General features: G+C 56.8%; 1 protein-coding gene across 1 annotated transcript in view; it reads left to right on the top strand.

The window, feature by feature from the left end:
- Window positions 1-27,577, top strand: part of AGRN (agrin) — a 74,886-nt gene that overhangs the window by 9,057 nt on the left and 38,252 nt on the right. Inside the window, 8 exon segments of the mRNA XM_029578287.1 lie at window positions 6,256-6,471; window positions 7,410-7,634; window positions 7,818-8,042; window positions 8,125-8,331; window positions 13,458-13,486; window positions 13,488-13,532; window positions 13,534-13,681; window positions 15,952-16,146. Coding sequence (XP_029434147.1) covers window positions 6,256-6,471; window positions 7,410-7,634; window positions 7,818-8,042; window positions 8,125-8,331; window positions 13,458-13,486; window positions 13,488-13,532; window positions 13,534-13,681; window positions 15,952-16,146 — 1,290 coding nt within the window.

Here is a 27,577-nt window from a genome sequence, read left to right as displayed (position 1 = left end):
CTGAGGAGAGAGAGAGACGCAGGGGGAGCCTGGGGATGAGGTACTGAGGAGAGAGAGAGACAGACACTGGGGATGAGGTACTGAGGAGAGAGAGAGACACTGGGGATGAGGTACTGAGGAGAGAGAGAGACACTGGGGATGAGGTACTGAGGAGAGAGAGAGACACTGGGGATGAGGTACTGAGGAGAGAGAGAGAGACACTGGGGATGAGGTACTGAGGAGAGAGAGAGAGACGGATGCTGGGGGAGCCTGGGGATGAGGTACTGAGGAGAGACAGAGAGAGAGAGAGAGAGAGACGCTGGGGGAGCCTGGGGATGAGGTACTGAGGAGAGACAGAGAGAGAGAGAGACATTAGGGAGCCTGGGGATGAGGTGCTGAGGAGAGAGAGGGAGAGAGAGAGACACTGGGGATGAGGTACTGAGGAGAGAGAGAGACGCAGGGGGAGCCTGGGGATGAGGTACTGAGAAGAGAGAGAGAGAGAAGCTGGGGAGCCTGGGGATGAGGTACTGAGGGGAGAGAGAGAGAGAGACACTGGGGATGAGGTACTGAGGAGAGAGAGAGAGAGACACTGGGGATAAGGTACTGAGGAGAGAGAGAGACGCAGGGGAGCCTGGGGATGAGGTACTGAGGAGAGAGAGAGAGACATTGGGGGAGCCTGGGAATGAGGTACTGAGGAGAGAGAGAGAGAGAGAGACATTGGGGGAGCCTGGGGATGAGGTACTGAGGAGAGAGAGAGAGAGACACTGGGGGAGCCTGGGGATGAGGGACTGAGGAGAGAGAGAGAGAGACACTGGGGAGCCTGGGGATGAGGTACTGAGGAGAGAGAGAGAGACACTGGGGAGCCTGGGGATGAGGGTACTGAGGAGAGAGAGAGAGAGAGACACTGGGGGAGCCTGGGGATGAGGTACTGAGGGAGAGAGAGAGAGAGACACTGGGGGAGCCTGGGGATGAGGTACTGAGGAGAGAGAGAGAGAGACACTGGGGGAGCCTGGGGATGAGGTACTGAGGAGAGAGAGAGAGAGAGACACTGGGGAGCCTGGGGATGAGGTACTGAGGAGAGAGAGAGAGACACTGGGGGAGCCTGGGGATGAGGTACTGAGGAGAGAGAGAGAGAGAGAGACACTGGGGGAGCCTGGGGATGAGGTACTGAGGAGAGAGAGAGAGAGAGACACTGGGGAGCCTGGGGATGAGGTACTGAGGAGAGAGAGAGAGAGACACTGGGGAGCCTGGGGATGAGGTACTGAGGAGAGAGAGAGAGAGACACTGGGGGAGCCTGGGGATGAGGTACTGAGGAGAGAGAGAGAGACACTGGGGGAGCCTGGGGATGAGGTACTGAGGAGAGAGAGAGAGGACACTGGGGAGCCTGGGGATGAGGTACTGAGGAGAGAGAGAGAGACACTGGGGGAGCCTGGGGATGAGGTACTGAGGAGAGAGAGAGACACTGGGGGAGCCTGGGGATGAGGGTACTGAGGAGAGAGAGAGAGAGAGACACTGGGGGAGCCTGGGGATGAGGTACTGAGGAGAGAGAGAGAGACCCTGGGGGAGCCTGGGGATGAGGTACTGAGGAGAGAGAGAGAGAGACACTGGGGGAGCCTGGGGATGAGGTACTGAGGAGAGAGAGAGAGAGAGAGAGACACTGGGGGAGCCTGGGGATGAGGTACTGAGGAGAGAGAGAGAGAGAGACACTAGGGGAGCCTGGGGTTGAGGTGTCGGGGGCTGGATATGCTGTGGGGAGCTGGGGGGTGAGGGGCTCTGAGAGTGAGGTACCCGGTGCTGAAACTTAAAGTCTATGGCTGGTTCTTTGTTGCGGTGGAGCCCCCAGTATGGACGGCCCAAATCCAGTGGGGGAAATTGGTTGTTCCCCCTTTGCCTCTCCCCCCCCAAAAAAAACAAAAAACCCCCAAAAGTGTGAACAGATGGTTCACAATCTAATCCTGTACTGCTGGGAAGTCGGGTGAGGGAATTGCCCACCCCCTGCCAGTGAAAGAGGTAATGCGAGCATTGACAGCCATGGTCTCAGCTGGATTCCGGGCCTGGCTCGTTTCCATGGCAACGCGCACCAGGGCCTCATGCACAATTCATGCTGACCTTTCAGTGCTGGAGCCCCCTCCCCCCGGCACAGAGGGACTGCTTTGCCCGCAGCCTTAATTTAATGCTAAGCATCTTCCCCCTCCCCAGAAAAACTCATCTGAACTCAGCCACTGTCCTGTGCATCCCCAGGAGCTGCAGGGAGGAGGCCACCGGAGGGAGTTGGGTTTCCATGGCTTGAACGCCCCTGGCCCTGTGCATTGCCAGATGCCTCCTCTTGCCCCCAGGCACCAGGAGGTGCTTGCTCCTGACCTCCTGAGGTTTCGCTTTCCTGGGACCTGGCCCTAGCTGTGCAGTCAGACTGTTGCCTGCCTGGTTGGACGATTTGAGCAGATAATAAATTAAAAATCCCTGGAAGCTGAGAGTGAAATAGAACCGATCCCCGAGTGTCTCTCTGCAGGCTCACTGCTGCCTTTCTTTGCTGCTGGGGTCTGAAGGCCCCGAGTCATAGAAACGTAGAAAAGGACCAAACGGTCCATCCAGTCTGCCCAGCAAGCTGATGGTAGCACCTGCCGCGCTCTACAGGTCTCCCCCATACTTAGCAGTTTCCCAGACTGTAAAGGTCAGGCCCCTTGTTGGTTGCTGTCTGAGTCCAATTCCCCGTTGCTCTCTGCTTCAACGGCAGGAGATAATGTTGGAGTTGCATCCAAAGTATCAGCAGCAGCTGCATCAGCGAGTTACCCCCAGGCTTATTTGTTTTCCCAGCCTGTAAAGGTCAGGGCCCTTGTTGGGTTGCGGTCTGAATCCGATTCCCCTTTCCCTCTTTTCCCTGGTTTTGAGATTTGGACTGCTTCGGGTGACCTCCTCCAGCCCGGTGGTACTTGCCTCAGGTGTGCTGCTCGCCTCCCCCTGGAGAGATGAGCACGGAGGGCTTTGCATGCCCTGCGTCTCAGGGAAGGGGCCTTGGATTCACAGCCCTAGTCCAAGCCAGAGCTGCCCCTGTTAGGTTGTGAATGGCAGGTAGCCCTGGCAGTGCTTGATGATGCGGGGACGTGAGACGTGGACAGCTTGCGAAGTCGCTGCCAGCGCGCTTCTGTCCCCAGACTGCTCGGACCCTGCGTTCATGTGCTTTGTGGCCTGTTCTGCCGGGGTTCTTCAGAGATAGGGGGGTCAGGGTGGCAATCGATCTGACACGTATCTGGCTTCCAGTTGCCCTAGCAGAAAAAGCACTATTTATAAGTTTGAAGATGCCCTGTTTTCTAAGACCCTCCCCCCCAATTCTGCTGGAAATGGTGTTAGGTGCAGCAGATCTGAGAGCGTCGCAGGCCATCCGAGGTTGCTGCCGTCCCTGCAGCTCTGCGCCTGCTTCCTCTCTCCCTGGGCCGTGCAGGAGGGAGACAGAATCAGGTCAACTGCTCTGCCTCAGTTACTTATGAAAGCTTGTGCAGACATCATGAGCGGGGCTGAGCTTCCTCATAGGGTTAGTCAGAGGCAGCGAGTGGGCATGCAGGAGGGCTGAGGAGCTCGGAGAGCAGCACTAGGATGACAGCCGGTGGAAATCTTTTGTGTGAGGCACATCTACATGGATACGTACTTTGCACTTGGTATATGGCTATGTCACTGCTTCTTATTTCAGTGTTTCTCCCTTCATTATTTAGCATATAAGCCACTGAGGATGAGGAGCGGGGTCAGACTGCAGCACCCTCTGCTATTCTAGTACCATGCTGAGAACCTTGGATTTCTGTGGGCTATAATGTGTGTTAAATAAATAAACTGTAACCCACAATTTGCTATGCCAATACACCTCATTCCTACCTTGCAGCACCCCCTGCTATTCCAGTACTGAGACCCCCACAGACACACACAGCTCTGCCAATGCACCTCATTCCTACCTTACAGCACCCCCTGCTATTCCAGTACTGAGACCCCCACAGACACACACAGCTCTGCCAATGCACCTCACTCCTGCCCTGCAGCACCCCCTGCTATTCCAGTACTGAGACCCCCACAGACACACACAGCTCTGCCAATGCACCTCACTCCTGCCCTGCAGCACCCCCTGCTATTCCAGTACTGAGACCCTCACACACAGCTCTGCCAATGCTCCTCACTCCTGCCCTGCAGCACCCCCTGCTATTCCAGTACTGAGACCCTCACACACAGCTCTACCAATGCACCTCACTCCTGCCCTGCAGCACCCCCTGCTATTCCAGTACTGAGACCCCACACACAGCTCTGCCCATGCTCCTCACTCCTGCCCTGCAGCACCCCCTGCTATTCCAGTACTGAGACCCTCACACACCAGCTCTGCCAATGGGTAATGATTCAGATGGACTGAACCAAATCACGGTGAACCTAGAAGATGTGGTAGGCCTGATTGACAAACTGAAGAGTAGTAAATCACCTGGACCGGATGGTATACACCCCAGGGTTCTGAAGGAACTCAAAAATGAAATTTCAGACCTATTAGTAAAAATTTGTAACCTATCATTAAAATCATCCATTGTACCTGAAGACTGGAGGATAGCAAATGTAACCCCAATATTTAAAAAGGGCTCCAGGGGTGATCCGGGAAACTACAGACCGGTTAGCCTGACTTCAGTGCCAGGAAAAATAGTGGAAAGTGTTCTAAACATGAAAATCACAGAACATATAGAAAGACATGGTTTAATGGAACAAAGTCAGCATGGCTTTACCCAGGGCAAGTCTTGCCTCACAAATCTGCTTCACTTTTTTGAAGGGGTTAATAAACGTGGATAAAGGTGAACCTATAGATGTAGTGTACTTGGATTTTCAGAAGGCGTTTGACAAATTTCCTTATGAGAGGCTTCTAGGAAAAGTAAAAAGTCATGGGATAGGTGGCGATGTCCTTTCGTGGATTGCAAACTGGCTAAAAGACAGGAAACAAAGAGTAGGATTAAATGGGCAATTTTCTCAGTGGAAGGGAGTGGACAGTGGAGTGCCTCAGGGATCTGTATTGGGACCCTTACTGTTCAATATATTTATAAATGATCTGGAAAGAAATACGACGAGTGAGAGAATCAAATTTGCAGATGATACAAAATTGTTCAGAGTAGTTAAATCACAAGCAGATTGTGATAAATTTCAGGAAGACCTTGTGAGACTGGAAAATTGGGCATCGAAATGGCAGATAAAATTTAATGTGGATAAGTGCAAGGTGATGCATATAGGGAAAAATAACCCATGCTATAGTTACACAATGTTGGGTTCCATATTAGGTGCTACAACCCAAGAAAGAGATCTAGGTGTCATAGTGGATAACACATTGAAATCGTCGGCTCAGTGTGCTGCGGCAGTCAAAAAAGCAAACAGAATGTTGGGAATTATTAGGAAGGGAATGGTGAATAAAACGGAAAATGTCATAATCCCTCTGTATCGCTCCATGGTGAGATCCCACCTTGAATACTGTGTACAATTCTGGTCGCCGCATCTCAAAAAAGATATAATTGCGATGGAGAAGGTACCGAGAAGGGCAACCAAAATGATAAGGGGAATGGAACAGCTCCCCAATGAGGAAAGGATGAAGAGGTTAGGGCTGTTCAGCTTGGAGAAGAGACAGCTGAGGGGGGATATGACAGAGTTCTTTAAGATCATGAGAGGTCTTGAACGAGTAGATGTGACTCGGTTATTTACACTTTCGAATAATAGAAGGACTAGGGGGCACTCCATGAAGTTAGCATGGGGCACATTTAAGACTAATCGGATAAAATTCTTTTTCACTCAATGCACAATAAAGCTCTGGAATTTGTTGCCAGAGGATGTGGTTAGTGCAGTTAGTGTAGCTGGGTTCAAAAAAGGTTTGGATAAGTTCTTGGAGGAGAAGTCCATTAATGGCTATTAATCAAGTTTACTTAGGGAATAGCCACTGCTATTAATTGCATCAGTAGCTTGGGTTCTTCTTAGTGTTTGGGTAATTGTCAGGTTCTTGTGGCCTGGTTTTGGCCTCTGTTGGAAACAGGATGCTGGGCTTGATGGACCCTCGGTCTGACCCAGCGTGGCAGGTTCTTCTGTTAATGCTCCTCACTCCTGCCCTGCAGCACAATTTCTGTTGCAGTTCTCAGTTTGTGTCGCGCTTCTTTTGCTGGATTAGCAGAAGCAGTGATCCTATGATCTAATCTGTGGCCATGCATGACGTAAGGTTAGCAAGAGCAATCCCGAGTGCTCAGCCAATGCTGCTTTTCCTGTCTTGTTTCCACCCACCTCCAGTGTGCCGAGGAATGCTGTGTGGTTTCGGCGCGGTGTGTGAGAAAAGTGTCACAGACCCTTCACAGCCTTTATGTGTTTGCAAAAAAACCGCCTGCCCACTGCTGGTGGCACCGGTGTGTGGCTCGGACTACTCCACCTACAGCAACGAGTGTGAACTGGAGAGAGCCCAATGCAACCAGCAGCGAAGGATGAAAGTCATCAGCCAAGGCCCCTGCGGTATGTCGGGGGGCGGGGGGACGGCAGGGTAGGTTTCTAGACCCCACTGCATGCTGGTTCCTGCTATGGTAGTGAAAGTGCCTGCAAGCCCCTGTGAGTGCTACGCAGAGGGCGTCTCAGTGACCTCCCTGGCCCGTGCGCCTGCAGACCTGATCGCTTATCAGCCTCCGGCCTCAAGCCAAGTTCAATGCCCACTTCATGCTCTGTGCGGGAGATCTAACTGGAAGCAGGGGGCGCGGACGGCTGATGAATGTCCAAGGCTGGCCCGGCATGAGGCAGCTGGGAGAGGCCCCTGTCTCCAGCTAAATCTTGTCTCCTTTTTCTTCCCCTGCACGCGAGCGTTCGAACGCCTTTCCCCTCATAACCCCGGCTTCTTGCACAGGAATGGACTTTGGGAAATTGCCAGGCTGGGGAGCGGGGTTTGTGTCCTGAGAGCGGGGAAGCATTTCTGCGCATGCTTTCGATCTGAGCGTAAATCTGCTCACGCACGTATAGAAATGTAGAACTGCAGGCTCTTCTGCCATAGGTCCCCTCTGTGCTCGGGCCCGACTTCCCTGCAGGCCCAGGCAGAGTATTCTGCTCCCTGACGCCTTCACTCCTCCTGCACCCGGGTCTTGTGCTGGTTCATTCTGGGGCTTTGCATACGGGGTGTTCACCTCTCAAGCAGTCTTCAAGAGTAAGAGAGAGTCCTCCCTGTAGATGAGTTTCTGGGAGTAAGGCTGCTCCATCTACCAGGAGAGAAAACAAACTCTCTGTGAACAGTGAGCACCATTTGCGGGCTCTGAAAGCCGCTCACTTGGAGAAAGCTGGCAACCTTTACTGAACACAGCCTCGCCCCAGCTTCCTTTCCATCTGCCCTCTTTCCTCTCCCCCACCATGGGAAGCGGGTTCCAATCCTCCACCAGCGACTCTCATCCCCTCTCTACCCCCTGCTCTAGGCTCCAAGGATCCGTGTGCGGATGTGACCTGCAGCTTCGGTAGCACCTGTGCCCGCTCCGCAGATGGCCAGTCGGCAAAATGCATCTGCCCTTCCTCGTGTAGCGGCGTGGCTGAAAACGTGGTCTGTGCCAGCAACGGCAAGGACTATCGGAACGAATGCCAGCTGAACAAGCACGCCTGCGGCAAGCAGGAGAACCTCTACAAAAAGTTTGACGGCCCCTGCGGTAAGTGAGGCTGACTCTGCTGCCTGCGACCCCTCCTGAGAACCCAGCTTCTCCCCCCCCCCCCACGAGGGGTCCGTGGAAGGTGCTCTCCTCCCCCATCCCCCCCACCCTTGCTCATATCCTTCCCAGGCTGCCTTTCCTCTCGCCCCCGTCTGCTAACATTTTAATATAATTTGTGGGCAGATCCTTGCAAGAGCGCTCTGAACGATCTGAATCGGGTGTGCCGGGTGGACCCGCAGACGCGGAGGGCGGACATGCTGTACCGGCCGGAGAGCTGCCCCCGCGGGAAGGACCCCGTGTGTGGAGACGACGGCGTGACCTACGACAGCGAATGCAGGCTCCAGCGAAGCGCAGCCATCCGGGGCATAGAAATCCAAAAAGTGCGATCCGGGCAGTGCCAGAGTCAGGGTAGGTGGGCACAGCCCTCCCCCCCCCCCCTCCCCCCGCTCTGGGGTCCTCTGAGCTCGTCTTCTCTTCCCTTCCCTTTCAGACGTGTGCAGGGAGCCCTGTAAGTTCAGCGCCGTGTGCCTGAACCGCCGCGGTGTGGCTCGCTGCTCCTGCGAGCGCGTGGTCTGCGACGGCGCCTACAAGCCCGTGTGCGGGCGGGACAGCCGCACGTACGGCAGCGAGTGCGAGCGGCAGAAGGCGGAGTGCCAGCAGAGAGCCCCCATCCCGCTGAAACACGAGGGGCCCTGTGGTAAGCCAGGGGAGGGGACCGGGCACTGAAACGGCACAAGCTCAGCTTCGGCTTTCTTTTGGGGGGTTTTTTTTCCAGGCGCCGAGGTAAGTCCGGCAGCTCGCATCGAACGCTGGGACGCCGTGTTAATCGCATTTATGTTCCTCTCTCTGAATTCTTTGTCGCTTTCTGTCTCTCTGTCTGAATTTGTGTATTTACGTGGGGGAGTTGGGGGGGGGGGGTCTATGATTTGGTGGCCATTCCCCTCCCCCCTCCCCCCGCCGCAGCCTCGCACTCCCATCCCATTGCCATTGCCTGGTGCCAGATCTCGCTCCGTATGTCCAAGGTCCCGGCGCAGCTGCCGACGCCTCCTCGCAGCCCTGCCTGCCGCACGTAAGTAATTCTGCCGGGTCGCCCCTTTTATGCGGAGAGTTTGTGGCTTCTCTTGCTTTCTCTTCACTAAATCTCTGCCTGGCGTCGGCGCCACAGCCTTTGATTATCTCAGAAGCCGAGGGGCTGTCCAGAGACGGAGGCTGTGGTCAGTGGGGTGATGTGACCCTGGACCATCCCGAGGAGGGCTGGTCAGAAAGGAGCCTGTGCTCAGTGGAGGGGTGGGGAGGGCACCCTGACGCTCTGAGGAGGGAGGGAGGGAGGGAGAGCGTTTTTAACCCTTTGCTTGGGCTGCGTCAGGTATTCTGCCTGCTATGTAACTTTTCACTGCAGGGCATTGCTGGGCTCGGGGCCGTGTGGCCCCCTGGGCCTCAGACCCCTCTCCCGTTGGAGCCGGACATCGGATGAGCTGCGACCGCGTGGGCCTCGCAGGATTTAAACCCTTAATGGGTTCTTCTCGCCTGCTGGCTCCCCTGTTTCTCTGCTGCTTAAGTGACTTTGCTCTTGCAAACGTGAGAGAAGCTCCTTGCCCTGGGTTTTCAGGGGCTGGAGGAGGGGTGCATGCGATAGTAGAGGGGTTCGGGGTCTGGAGCCCGTGCTATGGGGCATCAGTTGGTTTAGGCATAGAGCGGACCTTGATCCTGTAGCCGAGAGCCCGGGGTCAGCTTTCCCGGACATGGGGCCTATCCAGAAGCGGGGAGATGACCTTGGGTTTTCTACCAGGCTTCAGTGCCTTGGTTTGGGGGAGAGGTCCTGGGTATGGGGGAAGGGTGACAGGTTGGGGTGCATGGGCTCAGCATGTTGGGGCGACTGCCTGTTCTCTCTTCCGTCTCCCTCTCTTGTCTGTTTCTCTTGCAGCCAGAGCAGTTTGGAGAGAGGCTGGAGGGGCCGGGCCGGCTTTCCTCTTCCTAAGTGCGATGTCTTCCGTCTGAGGTGTGCGCTCTTCAGTCCTTGCTCCCCATGCAAGAGGCCGGGCCCTGTGTTTGCTGCTGTTGGGAGGATGGGGTGGGAAGGGCTTGGCTCCATGGGGGTGGTCAGCACCCACCCCCTACCCCCGAGCATGGCCAGGGCTCTGGGGACCTCTCCAGGTCGTCGCTGGGATCTGCAGCTGGTGTGACCTGAAGTTTTCTTCTGCGTTGGGATCTGCAGCACTGAGCGTGCACCTGTGCACCGGGTGCAGTGCTTACGTGCACACAAGAAATGCATTTTAATTCTTACTTAGAGCCTGCAGGAGAGACACAGAAGCACAAAATTAGGGTTTTTCTTGCTGACGTTAGAAAAGGAACGGGAGATGCAGTTATAGCAGCGCCCCCCACACCTAAGTTACCGAATCTTCCTCATGCAAGCTGTAGCGCTGAGAACAAATTTTCAGTACAATTTTAGCCTAAGGATTTCGGCAGCCTGTCCGTGCGTCTGTGAAAGGAAGCCGGACAGGGAGCTGGGGAAGTGTGAGGAAAGCTTGCTGCAGCCTTGCCCCGCTCATGCGAGTAATCGGCTGTGTGAGGGTGAGCAAACGGGCCGAGTCTGCTGCAGTGGTGTCCGGTCCGGCTGCGGGCTCCGCCGGCCCCGTCTCCAGCTCCTTCAGACAGGAAACCTTCCAACATCAGTGACCCCGTCGCACAGCAGTGCAGTCAGACACGTTAACTGGGCACGCGCGTGTGGAACTGCACGTCGGCGCCGTTCGGTTTCTTCTCGGGCTGAGATGCTTCTAGCATTTTGTAGCAGATGTTTCAGTCAGCAAACTTGTACTTCACATAATCCTCCTGTAGAAATAGGTTTTGCTTGCATTTGTTGAAATGACTTAGCAGACCTGATCTCTGTATCTGTTCTTCCCAGCCCTGCCCTCTGACCCTCCCTTGTAACCCAGCGTCACACGGAGTCCCATTGCCCCGAGCAGGGGAAGGTTCGGGGTAAACGGGATTGCAGCAGTGCTGACGCATGCATGAAGCCTGGCGGGTACGGTCTGAGACCCTCCTGCCCCTGTCGCTGCCCTGGCTGCCGGTCTGAGGCTCCTGCTCTGCTCTGTGTGTTCTCTCTTTCTTTTTTTCTTTTTTCTGGGGGTTTGGTTTTTTTTTTGCTGATGAGGTATTTGGAAGTTGGGCAGCACAGCCAAGTCAGGACCCAGTCGGTCGCTGCCCCCACTGCCGTGATGCTGCTGTGGGAGCTCCAGGGCACTTTGGGGATGGAGGCTCCCCGTCTGCAGGGACTTCCGAGCTAAGAAAGCGATGCAGGACAAATCATCCTGCCCTCGAGAATCAGCATAGAAACAAGTCCTTAATGTGAGAGAAGAGAAGCAGAGCCTGCAGGACGCAGAGCATGGCGGTGACCTGCAAACAGGCCCTGCACCTTCTGTTCTGCTGCTGCGCTGGACGGGGCCGCCCTGGCGACAGCGGCTCCTCCCTCCTGCGTTGTGTGCGCTGACGGGACACCCTCCTGTCGTGGCTCTGCACAGGCTGAGGTGTTCCCATTCCCACGTCTGCACTCCGTCCCCACTTCCCAAACGTAAGGGCGATGACCCCAGCATCTCTCTTACAGAGCCTGATCGGGCGGTCGTCTTGTAACAGCCTGAACAAGAAAGTCAGCAGCTTCGCATAGAAGTTACATCCGTGCACAAAGCAGACTTACACGCACACGCGTGTTCTCAGCAAAAGGCAGGGGAGAAATGTACAAGCGTGCTTTCCAAAATGCCAACGTGTGCAGTGAGTGTGGAGCCCGCGGGGGGCAGACTCTGCTGTGCTGGGAGGATGCGCGGGGCACCTTGCACAGGCGTCTCCCTGTGCGACTGCCCAGGCCACATCCTGCTGGAATTAAATTACCTTCCAGAAGAGCTGGGATCACTTTTTCTGAGTAAAAAAAAAAGGATCTTCTTTAAATAAAAAATTGTTTAAGACCGAGCTTAGCTTTCGGAAGTTGTTATCCAATTTTTTTTAATAAGGCCTAAGATTTTCCAAACTAAAAACAACTGAAAGCCCCCCCCCTCCCCTGTGTGTGCTGGGAGTTGCTGGGGATGGGTTGGGGATGCTCTGTAGGGAGCTCCCTCCCCCGTGTGTGCTGGCAGTTGCTGGGGATGGGTTGGGGGTGCTCTGTAGGGAGCCCCCTCCCCTGTGTGTGCTGGGAGTTGCTGGGGATGGGTTGGGGGTGCTCTGTAGGGAGCCCCCTCCCCCGTGTGTGCTGGGAGTTGCTGGGGATGGGTTGGGGGTGCTCTGTAGGGAGCCCCCTCCCCTGTGTGTGCTGGGAGTTGCTGGGGATGGATTGGGGGGGATCTGTAGGGAGCCCCCTCCCCTGTGTGTGCTGGGAGTTGCTGGGGATGGGTTGGGGGTGCTCTGTAGGGAGCCCCCTCCCCTGTGTGTGCTGGGAGTTGCTGGGGATGGGATGGGGGGGCTCTGTAGGGAGCCCCCTCCCCCGTTTGTGCTGGGAGTTGCTGGGGATGGGATGGGGGGATCTGTAGGGAGCCCCCTCCCCCGTGTGTGCTGGGAGTTGCTGGGGATGGGTTGGGGGGGATCTGTAGGGAGCCCCCTCCCCCGTGTGTGCTGGGAGTTGCTGGGGATGGGTTGGGGGGGATCTGTAGGGAGCCCCCTCCCCCGTGTGTGCTGGGAGTTGCTGGGGATGGGATGGGGGGGATCTGTAGGGAGCCCCCTCCCCCGTGTGTGCTGGGAGTTGCTGGGGATGGGTTGGGGGGGATCTGTAGGGAGCCCCCTCCCCCGTGTGTGCTGGGAGTTGCTGGGGATGGGTTGGGGGGGATCTGTAGGGAGCCCCCTCCCCCGTGTGTGCTGGGAGTTGCTGGGGATGGGTTGGAGGTGCTCTGTAGGGAGCCCCCTCCCCCGTGTGTGCTGGGAGTTGCTGGGGATGGGTTGGGGATGCTCTGTAGGGAGCCCCCTCCCCCGTGTGTGCTGGGAGTTGCTGGGGATGGGTTGGGGGGGATCTGTAGGGAGCCCCCTCCCCCGTGTGTGCTGGGAGTTGCTGGGGATGGGTTGGGGGGGATCTGTAGGGAGCCCCCTCCCCTGTGTGTGCTGGGAGTTGCTGGGGATGGGATGGGGGGATCTGTAGGAAGCCCCCTCCCCTGTGTGTGCTGGGAGTTGCTGGGGATGGGTTGGGGGGATCTGTAGGGAGCCCCCTCCCCTGTGTGTGCTGGGAGTTGCTGGGGATGGGTTGGGGGGATCTGTAGGGAGCCCCCTCCCCCGTGTGTGCTGGGAGTTGCTGGGGATGGGTTGGGGGGATCTGTAGGGAGCCCCCTCCCCTGTGTGTGCTGGGAGTTGCTGGGGATGGGTTGGGGGGATCTGTAGGGAGCCCCCTCCCCCGTGTGTGCTGGGAGTTGCTGGGGATGGGTTGGGGGTGCTCTGTAGGGAGCCCCCTCCCCTGTGTGTGCTGGGAGTTGCTGGGGATGGGTTGGGGGGATCTGTAGGGAGCCCCCTCCCCTGTGTGTGCTGGGAGTTGCTGGGGATGGGTTGGGGGGATCTGTAGGGAGCCCCCTCCCCTGTGTGTGCTGGGAGTTGCTGGGGATGGGTTGGGGGTGCTCTGTAGGGAGCCCCCTCCCCTGTGTGTGCTGGGAGTTGCTGGGGATGGGTTGGGGGTGCTCTGTAGGGAGCCCCCTCCCCTGTGTGTTGCTGAGGGTTGCTTTGGGGAGCCACCGGGACTCCTGCAGGAGGCGTCTGGCTCTGGCTCTGTGCCCCTCACTTGCCCGCTGCACGTTTTGTCTTTGCCATGGGCTCCTCCTAGCAGGGGAGCAGCTGAGGATCTCTCTCGCCTTTCTCCTCCAGACCTGAGCACCCCCAGCCCCTGCCTGAGCCCTGGCGTGCACATTTGGTGCTACCTGTGTGGTGAAGAACAAGGAGGGCCGTCTGCGAGTGCCAGCAGCAGTGCCAGAGCATCTACGACCCCGTCTGCGGCAGCGACAACCGCACCTACGGCAGCTCCTGCGAGCTGGACGCCATGGCTTGCCTTCTGAAGAAAGAGATGAAGGTGAAACACAAGGGTCCCTGCGGTAAGTCTGCCGGGGGAGGGGGGAGAGCGGGCCGGGGGTCCTGAGGCGGGTGCTGTGACCGCTGACTGCGTGGCCAGGATACACGTCCCTGTCACCCTCCATCACTTCAGGTACAAACTTAGGGGCTCGTTCACAAAGCTGCGGCCTTTCCCCCCCATAGAATGTGCGATGGTAGCCCCAGGACCCACCCAGGATTTTTTTCTAATAATTTTCGTGTGAGGCTCGGGTGACGCTGGGCCCTGAGAACGTCAGGGCATCCATTAGTGTCCCAATGCTCCCGGGCTAAGTTAGCGACAAACTTCAAATAACGTGGTTTGCAACTTTCTTCGGCAAGCTGCGTTATTTGATTTGTGTAATATTGGATATTAATGAGCTGATTAGCATGCATTTGCATGCCGATCGGCTCATTTTAATATGCCCAGTGCCAAGGCCAGAATAATGGGCGGAATTTGAAATACCTCAGTTTATCCCCACGTTAGACCATTTACTGACCCTCTCCCACCTCCCAGGGCAGCAGGTCCTTGCTGATGTTAAATCTAAATGTGTGCAGCTCCTGACAAAGGGATCAGAGCAGAGGTCCCCTGTCGCACTGAATTTGTCTCTCAGCTTCCCAACACTTTGCAGAGAGATTTCACAGAGCCGCATGCCCAGAGAGCCTCGTATACCCGGGCAGATGCCCGCTGACCCCCGGCCTTCCTGCTCCGGTCATGCACTGAGCCAGCAGCCTGCTGCCTTCCCCTGGGGACGAGATCTGCTGCCGCCGCTGCGGATCAGCTTTGATTTACACTGCTCCCTAATTGCTCTCTTTCTCTTCTGCTCCTGCCTGTCCTTCCTCCGTTCCCCGAGCCGTTATCGCACATAACTCCAGTGACATTTCATCACAGCTGTGTCCTGCGTGGATCAGATTTGTGGCTTGTTATCTCCCGCGTGCACCAGCCGGCTGGCAGTCTCCCTGTCCCCACGTGAGGATGGTGGGATTACGCCGCTGCACCTGACACTTCATTTAGTAAATCTGCTGCCAGCATTGTCCTCTTCTGTTCAGCTGTCTGCAGGTTATAATGCCAGCCTGAGTGGCGGGTCAGCACCGCTGTTTTAATAACCGCCACTTTTAGGAAAGGTTATTAAAGCAGCTATCTCTGGCGCTCAGGTGGCTCTTAACACCGACCCATTCCTTACATCCCCGTCAGGCTGTGTGCAAGGGATCCAACGAGCCGGCCCGGGAAAGCTGCTTATGCTAATAGCAGCCTTGGATCTGTCTATGGCTGACAGGAGGCAGGCAGATGTGAACCAGGAAGCACCAGCTAAATGAATACCAAAATGACAACAGCCAAGCGGCTGACGGTGTGGTTACAACGTGCCCAGAGCAATGCACAAAGCTGCTGTGCCGAATATCTGAACATTCCCCATAAAACCCCACTATATATACCCAGCCTCCTCCTGCAGGGTCTCTAGGACCCGCCTTTCCTTCCCCTAGATATATATATATATATATATATATATATATATATATATATATATATATATATATATATATATATATATATATATATATATATATATATATATATATATATATATATATATATATGGCCCCAGTGCATGTGTTTGGATGAATTAACAGGGGAACAGCATTGAACTTGCAATGTGTGAGTATACACTCACATACATACACATCTGCCAGTGCACCTCACTCCTGCCCTGCAGCACCCCCTGCTATTCCAGTACTGAGACCCCCACACACAACTCTGCCAATGCACCTCACTCCTGCCCTGCAGCACCCCCTGCTATTCCAGTACTGAGACCCCCCACACACAACTCTGCCAGTGCACCTCACTCCTGCCCTGCAGCACCCCCTGCTATTCCAGTACTGAGACCCCCACACACAACTCTGCCAATGCACCTCACTCCTGCCCTGCAGCACCCCCTGCTATTCCAGTACTGAGACCCTCACACACACAGCTCTGCCCATGCTCCTCACTCCTGCCCTGCAGCACCCCCTGCTATTCCAGTACTGAGACCCTCACACACAGCTCTGCCCATGCTCCTCACTCCTGCCCTGCAGCACCCCCTGCTATTCCAGTACTGAGACCCTCACACACAGCTCTGCCCATGCTCCTCACTCCTGCCCTGCAGCACCCCCTGCTATTCCAGTACTGAGATTCTCTTCTTCCCCGCCCCAACTCTGCCAGTTCATCTCGATCCTTGTACTCTTCAGTTCTGTGCTCCCTGAGGCTGCATTCTATAACCCTGTGTTTTCTTTTCATTTTTAGATCGCTGTGGGAAGTGTCAGTTTGGTGCCATATGTGAGGCGGACACAGGGCGCTGTGTGTGCCCTACAGAATGTGTGCCCTCTGCCCAGCCCGTGTGTGGCACAGACGGGAACACCTATGGCAACGAATGTGAGCTTCATGTCCGAGCCTGCACTCAGCAAACCAACCTGCAGGTGGCAGCACAAGGAGACTGCAGTAAGTGCCTGGGAGTCCACCACCTCTCCCTCCTGCTCTGCCAAGTCCTCTATCCCCTGTCCACAGGGCCCTGCATCCTCTCTCTCTCTCTCTCCCTCATCCCACTGTCACCCACCTAGCACCCTCTCCATCTCCACCTACCACCTCTACTTGGCTTCCATTCCCTTCTGGTGCTGCACCTTAAAGTGGCTTGGGGGTCATTTGGAAGTTTCTGGGGTCTTTGCTGCCTCCCAAAAAAGTTGGTGCCCTACATGATTGCCTAGTTATAGCCTTAAGGAATACCTGGCCCCATAGCCACCCCATAGCTGGTGGCAGGAGGGAGATGGGCACATTGGGCATGAGCTTGCACATTGATAGGTTACCACACTGGGTCAGACCAAGGGTCCATCAAGCCCAGCATCCTGTTTCCAACAGTGGCCAATCCAGGCCACAAGAACCTGGCAAGTACCCAAAAACTAAATCTATCCCATGTTACTGTTACTAATAATAGCAGTGGCTATTTTCTAAGTCAACTTGATTAATAGCAGTTAATGGATTTATTCAAACCGTTTTTAAACCCAGCAACACTAACTGCCCTAACCACATCCTCTGGCAACAAATTCCAGAGCTTAATTGTGTTTGTGTTGAGTAAAAAAGAATTTTCTCAGATTAGTTTTAAATGTGCTACTTGCTAACTTCATGGAGTGCCCCCTAATCCTTCCATTATCCGAAAGAGTAAATAACCGATTCACATTTACCTGTTCTAGACCTTTCATGATTTTGTAAACCTCTATCATATCCCCCCTCAGCCGTCTCTTCTCCAAGCTGAAAAGTCCTAACCTCTTCAGCCTTTCCTCATAGGGGAGCTGTTTCCATCCCCTTTATCATTTTGGTCGCCCTTCTCTGTACCTTCTCCATCGCAATTATATCTTTTTTGAGATGCGGCGACCAGAATTGTACACGATATTCAAGGTGCGGTCTCACCATGGAGCGATATAGAGGCATTATGACATTTTCCGTTCTATTAACCATTCCCTTTCTAATAATTCCTAACATTCTGTTTGCTTTTTTGACTGCTGCAGCACACTGAACCGACGATTTCAATGTATTGTCCACTTTGATGCCTAGATCTTTCTTGGGTTGTGGCACCTAATATGGAACCTAACATCGTGTAACTACAGCAAGGGTTATTTTTCCCTATATGCATCACCTTGCACTTATCCACATTAAATTTCATCTGCCATTTGGATGCCCAATCTTCCAGTCTTGCAAGGTCCTCCTGCAATTTATCACAATCTGCTTGTGATTTAACTACTCTGAATAATTTTGTATCATCCGCAAATTTGATAACCTCACTCCTCGTATTTCTTTCCAGATCATTTATAAATATATTGAAAAGTAAGGGTCCCAATACAGATCCCTGAGGCACTCCACTGCCCACTCCCTTCCACTGAGAGAATTGTCCATTTAATCCTACTCTCTGTTTCCTGTCTTTTAACCAGTTTGCAATCCACGAAAGGACATCGCCTCCTATCCCATGACGTTTTACTTTTCTTAGAAGCCTCTAACGAGGAACTTTTCTGGAGCTCCCTGAGGGGTTAGGGACCTTTGTGGAACATCCCTCAGGTGGAGCCGGGCGAGCGAGGGCTCGGTAATCCCTGGGCTGCTCTTGCCCGCATCATCTCGGGGTCCTGATCCCTCAGGGGGAGCCGGGCGAGCGAGGGCTCGGTAATCCCTGGGCTGCTCTTGCCCGCATCATCTCGGGGTCCTGATCCCTCAGGGGGAGCCGAGCGAGCGAGGGCTCGGTAATCCCTGGGCTGCTCTTGCCCTCATGGTCTCGGGGTCCTGATCCCTCAGGTGGAGCCGGGCGAGCGAGGGCTCGGTAATCCCTGGGCTGCTCTTGCCCTCATCGTCTCGGGGTCCTGATCCCTCAGGGGGAGCCGGGCGAGCGAGGGCTCGGTAATCCCTGGGCTGCTCTTGCCCTCATCGTCTCGGGGTCCTGATCCCTCAGGTGGAGCCGGGCGAGCGAGGGCTCGGTAATCCCTGGGCTGCTCTTGCCCTCATCGTCTCGGGGTCCCGATCCCTCAGGGGGAGCCGGGCGAGCGAGGGCTCGGTAATCCCTGGACTGCTCTTGCCCTCATGGTCTCGGGGTCCTGATCCCTCAGGTGGAGCCGGGCGAGCGAGGGCTCGGTAATCCCTGGGCTGCTCTTGCCCTCATCGTCTCGGGGTCCTGATCCCTCAGGGGGAGCCGGGTGAGCGAGGGCTCGGTAATCCCTGGACTGCTCTTGCCCGCATCGTCTCGGGGTCCCGATCCCTCAGGGGGAGCCGAGCGAGCGAGGGCTCGGTAATCCCTGGGCTGCTCTTGCCCTCATCGTCTCAGGGTCCTGATCCCTCAGGTGGAGCCGGGCGAGCGAGGGCTCGGTAATCCCTGGGCTGCTCTTGCCCTCATCGTCTCGGGGTCCTGATCCCTCAGGGGGAGCCGGGTGAGCGAGGGCTCGGTAATCCCTGGACTGCTCTTGCCCGCATCGTCTCGGGGTCCCGATCCCTCAGGGGGAGCCGAGCGAGCGAGGGCTCGGTAATCCCTGGACTGCTCTTGCCCGCATCGTCTCGGGGTCCCGATCCCTCAGGGGGAGCCGGGCGAGCGAGGGCTCGGTAATCCCTGGACTGCTCTTGCCCTCATGGTCTCGGGGTCCTGATCCCTCAGGTGGAGCCGGGCGAGCGAGGGCTCGGTAATCCCTGGGCTGCTCTTGCGCTCATCGTCTCGGGGTCCTGATCCCTCAGGGGGAGCCGGGCGAGCGAGGGCTCGGTAATCCCTGGGCTGCTCTTGCCCTCATCGTCTCGGGGTCCTGATCCCTCAGGTGGAGCCGGGCGAGCGAGGGCTTCGGTAATCCCTGGGCTGCTCTTGCCCTCATCGTCTCGGGGTCCTGATCCCTCAGGTGGAGCCGGGCGAGCGAGGGCTCGGTAATCCCTGGGCTGCTCTTGCCCTCATCGTCTCGGGGTCCTGATCCCTCAGGGGGAGCCGGGGTGAGCGAGGGCTCGGTAATCCCTGGACTGCTCTTGCCCTCATCGTCTCGGGGTCCTGATCCCTCAGGTGGAGCCGGGCGAGCGAGGGCTCGGTAATCCCTGGGCTGCTCTTGCCCTCATCGTCTCGGGGTCCTGATCCCTCAGGGGGAGCCGGGTGAGCGAGGGCTCGGTAATCCCTGGACTGCTCTTGCCCGCATCGTCTCGGGGTCCCGATCCCTCAGGGGGAGCCGAGCGAGCGAGGGCTCGGTAATCCCTGGGCTGCTCTTGCCCTCATCGTCTCGGGGTCCTGATCCCTCAGGTGGAGCCGGGCGAGCGAGGGCTCGGTAATCCCTGGGCTGCTCTTGCCCTCATCGTCTCGGGGTCCTGATCCATCAGGGGGAGCCGGGTGAGCGAGGGCTCGGTAATCCCTGGACTGCTCTTGCCCGCATCGTCTCGGGGTCCCGATCCCTCAGGTGGAGCCGGGCGAGCGAGGGCTCGGTAATCCCTGGGCTGCTCTTGCCCTCATCGTCTCGGGGTCCCGATCCCTCAGGGGGAGCCGAGCGAGCGAGGGCTCGGTAATCCCTGGACTGCTCTTGCCCGCATCGTCTCGGGGTCCCGATCCCTCAGGGGGAGCCGGGCGAGCGAGGGCTCGGTAATCCCTGGACTGCTCTTGCCCTCATGGTCTCGGGGTCCTGGCTCCCTCTGCCCCTTTTGGTGGTCAGCGACAGTAAAGTGTTTGGTTTTACTTTTCCTTTCTTTGCTGGTGGCCCCTTTAAAACAAAAATCCCCAGAGAGGGGGGGGGGGGGGCGGGTGCCGGCCGAGCCGTTGCGAGCAGGGTAGCTGCGGGGCTCCCATCGTGCGGGGGAAGATTGCGCTGCTGGTTCCGGGAAGGTCGGGGAAGCCCATCGGGTGATCTCCTCAGCCTCGCCTGAAACGCGGTGGCCACGTGGTAGGGCCCAGTGGCATCGCAGCGCACAGAAGTGTGCGGGGCCTGTGGCGCGGTGGCTGTGCTGGGATTGTGCCTCGGGAGGTGAAGGAGTCTCCACGGAGGCTGCGGGTGCCCGGAAGGTCACTCGTTCATCGGGGCCAGCGCCGGTGCCTCCCGTGGGGGCTGAAGATGCAGATAAAAAGCTGCTGTGGTTACAAATCACAACTTTTAAGGGAAAGCTGCTCTTTGGCGAGGATGAACGTTCTGGGCGAGTCCCACGGGCAGCAAATTGCTGAAGGATAAGAAAGTGGCCCCCATATGACAGGGGGGAAGTGAGAATTTTGGGAATGATGTAAGGGGAGAATGGGAGGAGACCTGGAGACCTGGAGACCGGGGCGGGGGCTCTGAGGGGTCTTGGGAATTGTATTGACAGATTTCCTCTTTCTGGATCTTTCTTTGCAGAGAGCTGTGGCAGCACGGTTTGTTCTTTCGGCGCGCAGTGTGTGGACGGCCAGTGTGTGTGCCTACAGTGCGAGAGGCAGCCCTACCTCCCAGTCTGTGGCAGCAATGGGGTAACCTACGACAGCAAGTGCCAGCTGCAGGCAGCCTCCTGTCAGCAGAGGAAGGTGATTGAGGTGTCCAGGATAGGACCCTGCGAGGATGGTAAGTTGGTGCTGGATCAGGGGGTGACACTTCCCTGAGAGCTCATTCAGTCAGGAGGGGGAAGGTTGCTTTAAGGAGCGGGGGGAATCGAGTAAGGTCTCTCTGTAAGATCGCACAGTGAGCAGGGTGCATGAGGGGGGAGTCTTGTCTGTAGAGTCACACAGTGAGCAGGGTGCATTGGGGGGACGTCTTGTCTGTAGGTCACACAGTGAGCAGGGTGCATTGGGGGGACGTCTTGTCTGTAGGTCACACAGTGAGCAGGGTGCATTGGGGGGACGTCTTGTCTGTAGGTCACACAGTGAGCAGGGTGCATGGGGGGGACGTCTTGTCTGTAGGTCACACAGTGAGCAGGGTGCATGGGGGGGACGTCTTGTCTGTAGGTCACACAGGGAGCAGGGTGCATGGGGGGGACGTCTTGTCTGTAGGTCACACAGTGAGCAGGGTGCATAGGGGGGGACGTCTTGTCTGTAGAGTCACACAGTGAGCAGGGTGCATTGGGGGGACGTCTTGTCTGTAGGTCACACAGTGAGCAGGGTGCATTGGGGGGACGTCTTGTCTGTAGGTCACACAGTGAGCAGGGTGCATGGGGGGGGACGTCTTGTCTGTAGAGTCACACAGTGAGCAGGGTGCATTGGGGGGACGTCTTGTCTGTAGAGTCACACAGTGAGCAGGGTGCATTGGGGGGGACGTCTTGTCTGTAGAGTCACACAGTGAGCAGGGTGCATTGGGGGGGACGTCTTGTCTGTAGAGTCACACAGTGAGCAGGGTGCATTGGGGGGACGTCTTGTCTGTAGAGTCACACAGTGAGCAGGGTGCATTGGGGGGACGTCTTGTCTGTAGAGTCACACAGTGAGCAGGGTGCATGGGGGGGACGTCTTGTCTGTAGAGTCACACAGTGAGCAGGGTGCATGGGGGGGACGTCTTGTCTGTAGAGTCACACAGTGAGCAGGGTGCATTGGGGGGACGTCTTGTCTGTAGGTCACACAGTGAGCAGGGTGCATGGGGGGGACGTCTTGTCTGTAGAGTCACACAGTGAGCAGGGTGCATTGGGGGGATGTCTTGTCTGTAGGTCACACAGTGAGCAGGGTGCATGGGGGGGACGTCTTGTCTGTAGGTCACACAGTGAGCAGGGTGCATTGGGGGGACGTCTTGTCTGTAGGTCACACAGTGAGCAGGGTGCATGGGGGGGACGTCTTGTCTGTAGGTCACACAGTGAGCAGGGTGCATGGGGGGGGGGGGGAGTCTTGTCTGTAGAGTCACACAGTGAGCAGGGTGCATGGGGGGGACGTCTTGTCTGTAGAGTCACACAGTGAGCAGGGTGCATGGGGGGGGAGTCTTGTCTGTAGGTCACACAGTGAGCAGGGTGCATTGGGGGGACGTCTTGTCTGTAGAGTCACACAGTGAGCAGGGTGCATGGGGGGGGAGTCTTGTCTGTAGGTCACACAGTGAGCAGGGTGCATGGGGGGGACGTCTTGTCTGTAGGTCACACAGTGAGCAGGGTGCATGGGGGGGACGTCTTGTCTGTAGGTCACACAGTGAGCAGGGTGCATTGGGGGGACGTCTTGTCTGTAGAGTCACACAGTGAGCAGGGTGCATGGGGGGGACGTCTTGTCTGTAGGTCACACAGTGAGCAGGGTGCATGGGGGGGGAGTCTTGTCTGTAGGTCACACAGTGAGCAGGGTGCATGGGGGGGGAGTCTTGTCTGTAGGTCACACAGTGAGCAGGGTGCATTGGGGGGACGTCTTGTCTGTAGGTCACACAGTGAGCAGGGTGCATTGGGGGGACGTCTTGTCTGTAGGTCACACAGTGAGCAGGGTGCATTGGGGGGACGTCTTGTCTGTAGGTCACACAGTGAGCAGGGTGCATGGGGGGGAGTCTTGTCTGTAGGTCACACAGTGAGCAGGGTGCATTGGGGGGACGTCTTGTCTGTAGGTCACACAGTGAGCAGGGTGCATTGGGGGGACGTCTTGTCTGTAGAGTCACACAGTGAGCAGGGTGCATGGGGGGGGGAGTCTTGTCTGTAGGTCACACAGTGAGCAGGGTGCATGGGGGGGAGTCTTGTCTGTAGGTCACACAGTGAGCAGGGTGCATGGGGGGGACGTCTTGTCTGTAGGTCACACAGTGAGCAGGGTGCATGGGGGGGATGTCTTGTCTGTAGGTCACACAGTGAGCAGGGTGCATGGGGGGGACGTCTTGTCTGTAGGTCACACAGTGAGCAGGGTGCATGGGGGGGACGTCTTGTCTGTAGGTCACACAGTGAGCAGGGTGCATGGGGGGGACGTCTTGTCTGTAGGTCACACAGTGAGCAGGGTACATGGGGGGGGACGTCTTGTCTGTAGGTCACACAGTGAGCAGGGTGCATGGGGGGGACGTCTTGTCTGTAGGTCACACAGTGAGCAGGGTGCATTGGGGGGACATCAGCATTGGTAGAGCTGTGTGTGTGGGGGGGGTCTCAGTACTGGAATAGCAGGGGGTGCTGCAGGGCAGGAGTGAGGTGCATTGGCAGAGCTGTGTGTGAGGGTCTCAGTACTGGAATAGCAGGAGGCGCTGCAGGGCAGGAGTGAGGTGCATTGGCAGAGCTGTGTGTGTGGGGGGGTCTCAGTACTGGAATAGCAGGGGGTGCTGCAGGGCAGGAGTGAGGTGCATTGGCAGAGCTGTGTGTGTGAGGGTCTCAGTACTGGAATAGCAGGGGGTGCTGCAGGGCAGGAGTGAGGTGCATTGGCAGAGCTGTGTGTGGGGGGGGTCTCAGTACAGGAATAGCAGGGGGTGCTGCAGGGCAGGAGTGAGGAGCATTGGCAGAGCTGTGTGTGAGGGTCTCAGTACTGGAATAACAGGGGGTGCTGCAGGCAGGAGTGAGGAGCATTGGCAGAGCTGTGTGTGAGGGTCTCAGTACTGGAATAGCAGGGGGTGCTGCAGGGCAGGAGTGAGGTGCATTGGCAGAGCTGTGTGTGGGGGTCTCAGTACTGGAATAGCAGGGGGTGCTGCAGGGCAGGAGTGAGGACATTGGCAGAGCTGTGTGTGAGGGTCTCAGTACTGGAATAGCAGGGGGTGCTGCAGGGCAGGAGTGAGGAGCATTGGCAGAGCTGTGTGTGTGAGGGTCTCAGTACTGGAATAGCAGGGGGTGCTGCAGGGCAGGAGTGAGGAGCATTGGCAGAGCTGTGTGTGGGGGTCTCAGTACTGGAATAGCAGGGGGTGCTGCAGGGCAGGAGTGAGGTGCATTGGTAGAGCTGTGTGTGAGGGTCTCAGTACTGGAATAGCAGGAGGTGCTGCAGGGCAGGAGTGAGGTGCATTTGCAGAGCTGTGTGTGTGGGGGTCTCAGTACTGGAATAGCAGGGGGTGCTGCAGGGCAGGAGTGAGGTGCATTGGCAGAGCTGGGGGTGGGGGTCTCAGTACTGGAATAGCAAAGGGTGCTGCAGGGCAGGAGTGAGATGCATTGGCAGAGCTGTGTGTGAGGGTCTCAGTACTGGAATAGCAGGGGGGTGCTGCGGGGCAGGAGTGAGGAGCATTGGCAGAGCTGTGTGTGGGGGGTCTCAGTACTGGAATAGCAGGGGGAGCTGCAGGGCAGGAGTGAGATTTTTCTTCCAGTGCTTCCTCCCTGCAGGGCTCTGCAGCTTCCCACTTATTAATGAATCCTGACTCTCTGTGTTTTGGGAAAGGTGATGCCAATACAGGTCCCTGCACTTTTCCTTTGCAGGGTGTGGGGAGCAGAGAGTTGCTGGATCTTCCCAGGAAGGAGTGGTGAGAGGAGAGAGGTAGATCTGACAGGAAACCCTCTCTGTAGAGCAGCTCTCTGCCAGAGCCTTTGAAGTGTGAAATGAAAGCAGATAAGGTTCCTTAAATAGGCTGCTGCAGGGAGATTTATCTTCCATTCTTACCAGATAAAAGCTGGAGAAACTCATGTGAGGAGCACCCACGCCCTCTCAATCCCAGATGGCTGCTGCATTCCTCTTAAAGCTGTCAGGCCAATAAAGTTATCTGAATCAGAATCCAAATGAGACCCAGACCCCCCCCCAAATAAATTGCACCCCAAGAAATATATTCATCTCCCTGGTAACTCTAGACCAGGAGGTGTCAGGGAGAAAGAAGTGGGGGCATGGGGCCAGCAATAACAGAATCAGAAGATATTCCTCTCTCTGCACCCCAATATCTGTAAAGAGAACAAAGCAACTTCAGCAATCACTCAAACATCACTCACTGGAAACACCAGGAGACACCATCCCCCCTCCCTCCAACAGCTCTGCCAATGCTCCTCACTCCTGCCCTGCAGCACCCCCTGCTATTCCAGTACTGAGACCCCTACATACACAGCTCTGCCAATGCACCTCACTCCTGCCCTGCAGCACCCCCTGCTATTCCAGTACTGAGACCCCTACATACACAGCTCTGCCAATGCACCTCACTCCTGCCCTGCAGCACCCCCTGCTATTCCAGTACTGAGACCCCCACACACAGCTCTGCCAATGCACCTCACTCCTGCCCTGCAGCACCCCCTGCTATTCCAATACTGAGACCCTCACACACACACAGCTCTGCCAATGCTCCTCACTCCTGCCCTGCAGCACCCCCTGCTATTCCAGTACTGAGACCCCACACACAGCTCTGCCAATGCTCCTCACTCCTGCCCTGCAGCACCTCCTGCTATTCCAGTACTGAGACCCTCACACACACAGCTCTGCCAATGCTCCTCACTCCTGCCCTGCAGCACCCCCTGCTATTCCAGTACTGAGACCCCCACACACACAGCTCTGCCAATGCACCTCACTCCTGCCCTGCAGCACCCCCTGCTATTCCAGTACTGAGACCCCCACACACACAGCTCTGCCAATGCACCTCACTCCTGCCCTGCAGCACCCCCTGCTATTCCAGTACTGAGACCCCCACACACACACAGCTCTGCCAATGCACCTCACTCCTGCCCTGCAGCACCCCCTGCTATTCCAGTACTGAGACCCTCACACACACAGCTCTGCCAATGCTCCTCACTCCTGCCCTGCAGCACCCCCTGCTATTCCAGTACCGAGACCCCTACACACAGCTCTGCCAATGCTCCTCACTCCTGCCCTGCAGCACCCCCTGCTATTCCAGTACTGAGACCCCCACACACACACAGCTCTGCCAATGCACCTCACTCCTGCCCTGCAGCACCCCCTGCTATTCCAGTACTGAGACCCTCACACACACAGCTCTGCCAATGCTCCTCACTCCTGCCCTGCAGCACCCCCTGCTATTCCAGTACCGAGACCCCTACACACAGCTCTGCCAATGCTCCTCACTCCTGCCCTGCAGCACCCCCTGCTATTCCAGTACTGAGACCCACACACACAGCTCTGCCAATGCTCCTCACTCCTGCCCTGCAGCACCCCCTGCTATTCCAGTACTGAGACCCCCACACACAGCTCTGCCAATGCACCTCACTCCTGCCCTGCAGCACCCCCTGCTATTCCAGTACTGAGACCCACACACACAGCTCTGCCAATGCACCTCACTCCTGCCCTGCAGCACCCCTGCTATTCCAGTACTGAGACCCCTACACACAGCTCTGCCAATGCTCCTCACTCCTGCCCTGCAGCACCCCCTGCTATTCCAGTACTGAGACCCACACACACAGCTCTGCCAATGCACCTCACTCCTGCCCTGCAGCACCCCTGCTATTCCAGTACTGAGACCCCTACACACAGCTCTGCCAATGCACCTCACTCCTGCCCTGCAGCACCCCCTGCTATTCCAGTACTGAGACCCACACACACAGCTCTGCCAATGCTCCTCACTCCTGCCCTGCAGCACCCCCTGCTATTCCAATACTGAGACCCTCACACACACAGCTCTGCCAATGCTCCTCACTCCTGCCCTGCAGCACCCCCTGCTATTCCAGTACTGAGACCCCCACACACAGCTCTGCCAATGCTCCTCACTCCTGCCCTGCAGCACCTCCTGCTATTCCAGTACTGAGACCCTCACACACACAGCTCTGCCAATGCTCCTCACTCCTGCCCTGCAGCACCCCCTGCTATTCCAGTACTGAGACCCCCACACACACAGCTCTGCCAATGCACCTCACTCCTGCCCTGCAGCACCCCCTGCTATTCCAGTACTGAGACCCCCACACACACAGCTCTGCCAATGCACCTCACTCCTGCCCTGCAGCACCCCCTGCTATTCCAGTACTGAGACCCCCACACACACACAGCTCTGCCAATGCACCTCACTCCTGCCCTGCAGCACCCCCTGCTATTCCAGTACTGAGACCCTCACACACACAGCTCTGCCAATGCTCCTCACTCCTGCCCTGCAGCACCCCCTGCTATTCCAGTACCGAGACCCCTACACACAGCTCTGCCAATGCTCCTCACTCCTGCCCTGCAGCACCCCCTGCTATTCCAGTACTGAGACCCCCACACACACACAGCTCTGCCAATGCACCTCACTCCTGCCCTGCAGCACCCCCTGCTATTCCAGTACTGAGACCCTCACACACACAGCTCTGCCAATGCTCCTCACTCCTGCCCTGCAGCACCCCCTGCTATTCCAGTACCGAGACCCCTACACACAGCTCTGCCAATGCTCCTCACTCCTGCCCTGCAGCACCCCCTGCTATTCCAGTACTGAGACCCACACACACAGCTCTGCCAATGCTCCTCACTCCTGCCCTGCAGCACCCCCTGCTATTCCAGTACTGAGACCCCCACACACAGCTCTGCCAATGCTCCTCACTCCTGCCCTGCAGTACCCCCTGCTATTCCAGTACTGAGACCCACACACACAGCTCTGCCAATGCACCTCACTCCTGCCCTGCAGCACCCCTGCTATTCCAGTACTGAGACCCCTACACACAGCTCTGCCAATGCTCCTCACTCCTT

Source organism: Rhinatrema bivittatum, chromosome 15, assembly GCF_901001135.1.
Source record: "Rhinatrema bivittatum chromosome 15, aRhiBiv1.1, whole genome shotgun sequence".
In the NCBI taxonomy this organism is placed as follows: domain Eukaryota; kingdom Metazoa; phylum Chordata; class Amphibia; order Gymnophiona; family Rhinatrematidae; genus Rhinatrema; species Rhinatrema bivittatum.
This window is presented reverse-complemented; position numbering and strand designations above follow the sequence as displayed.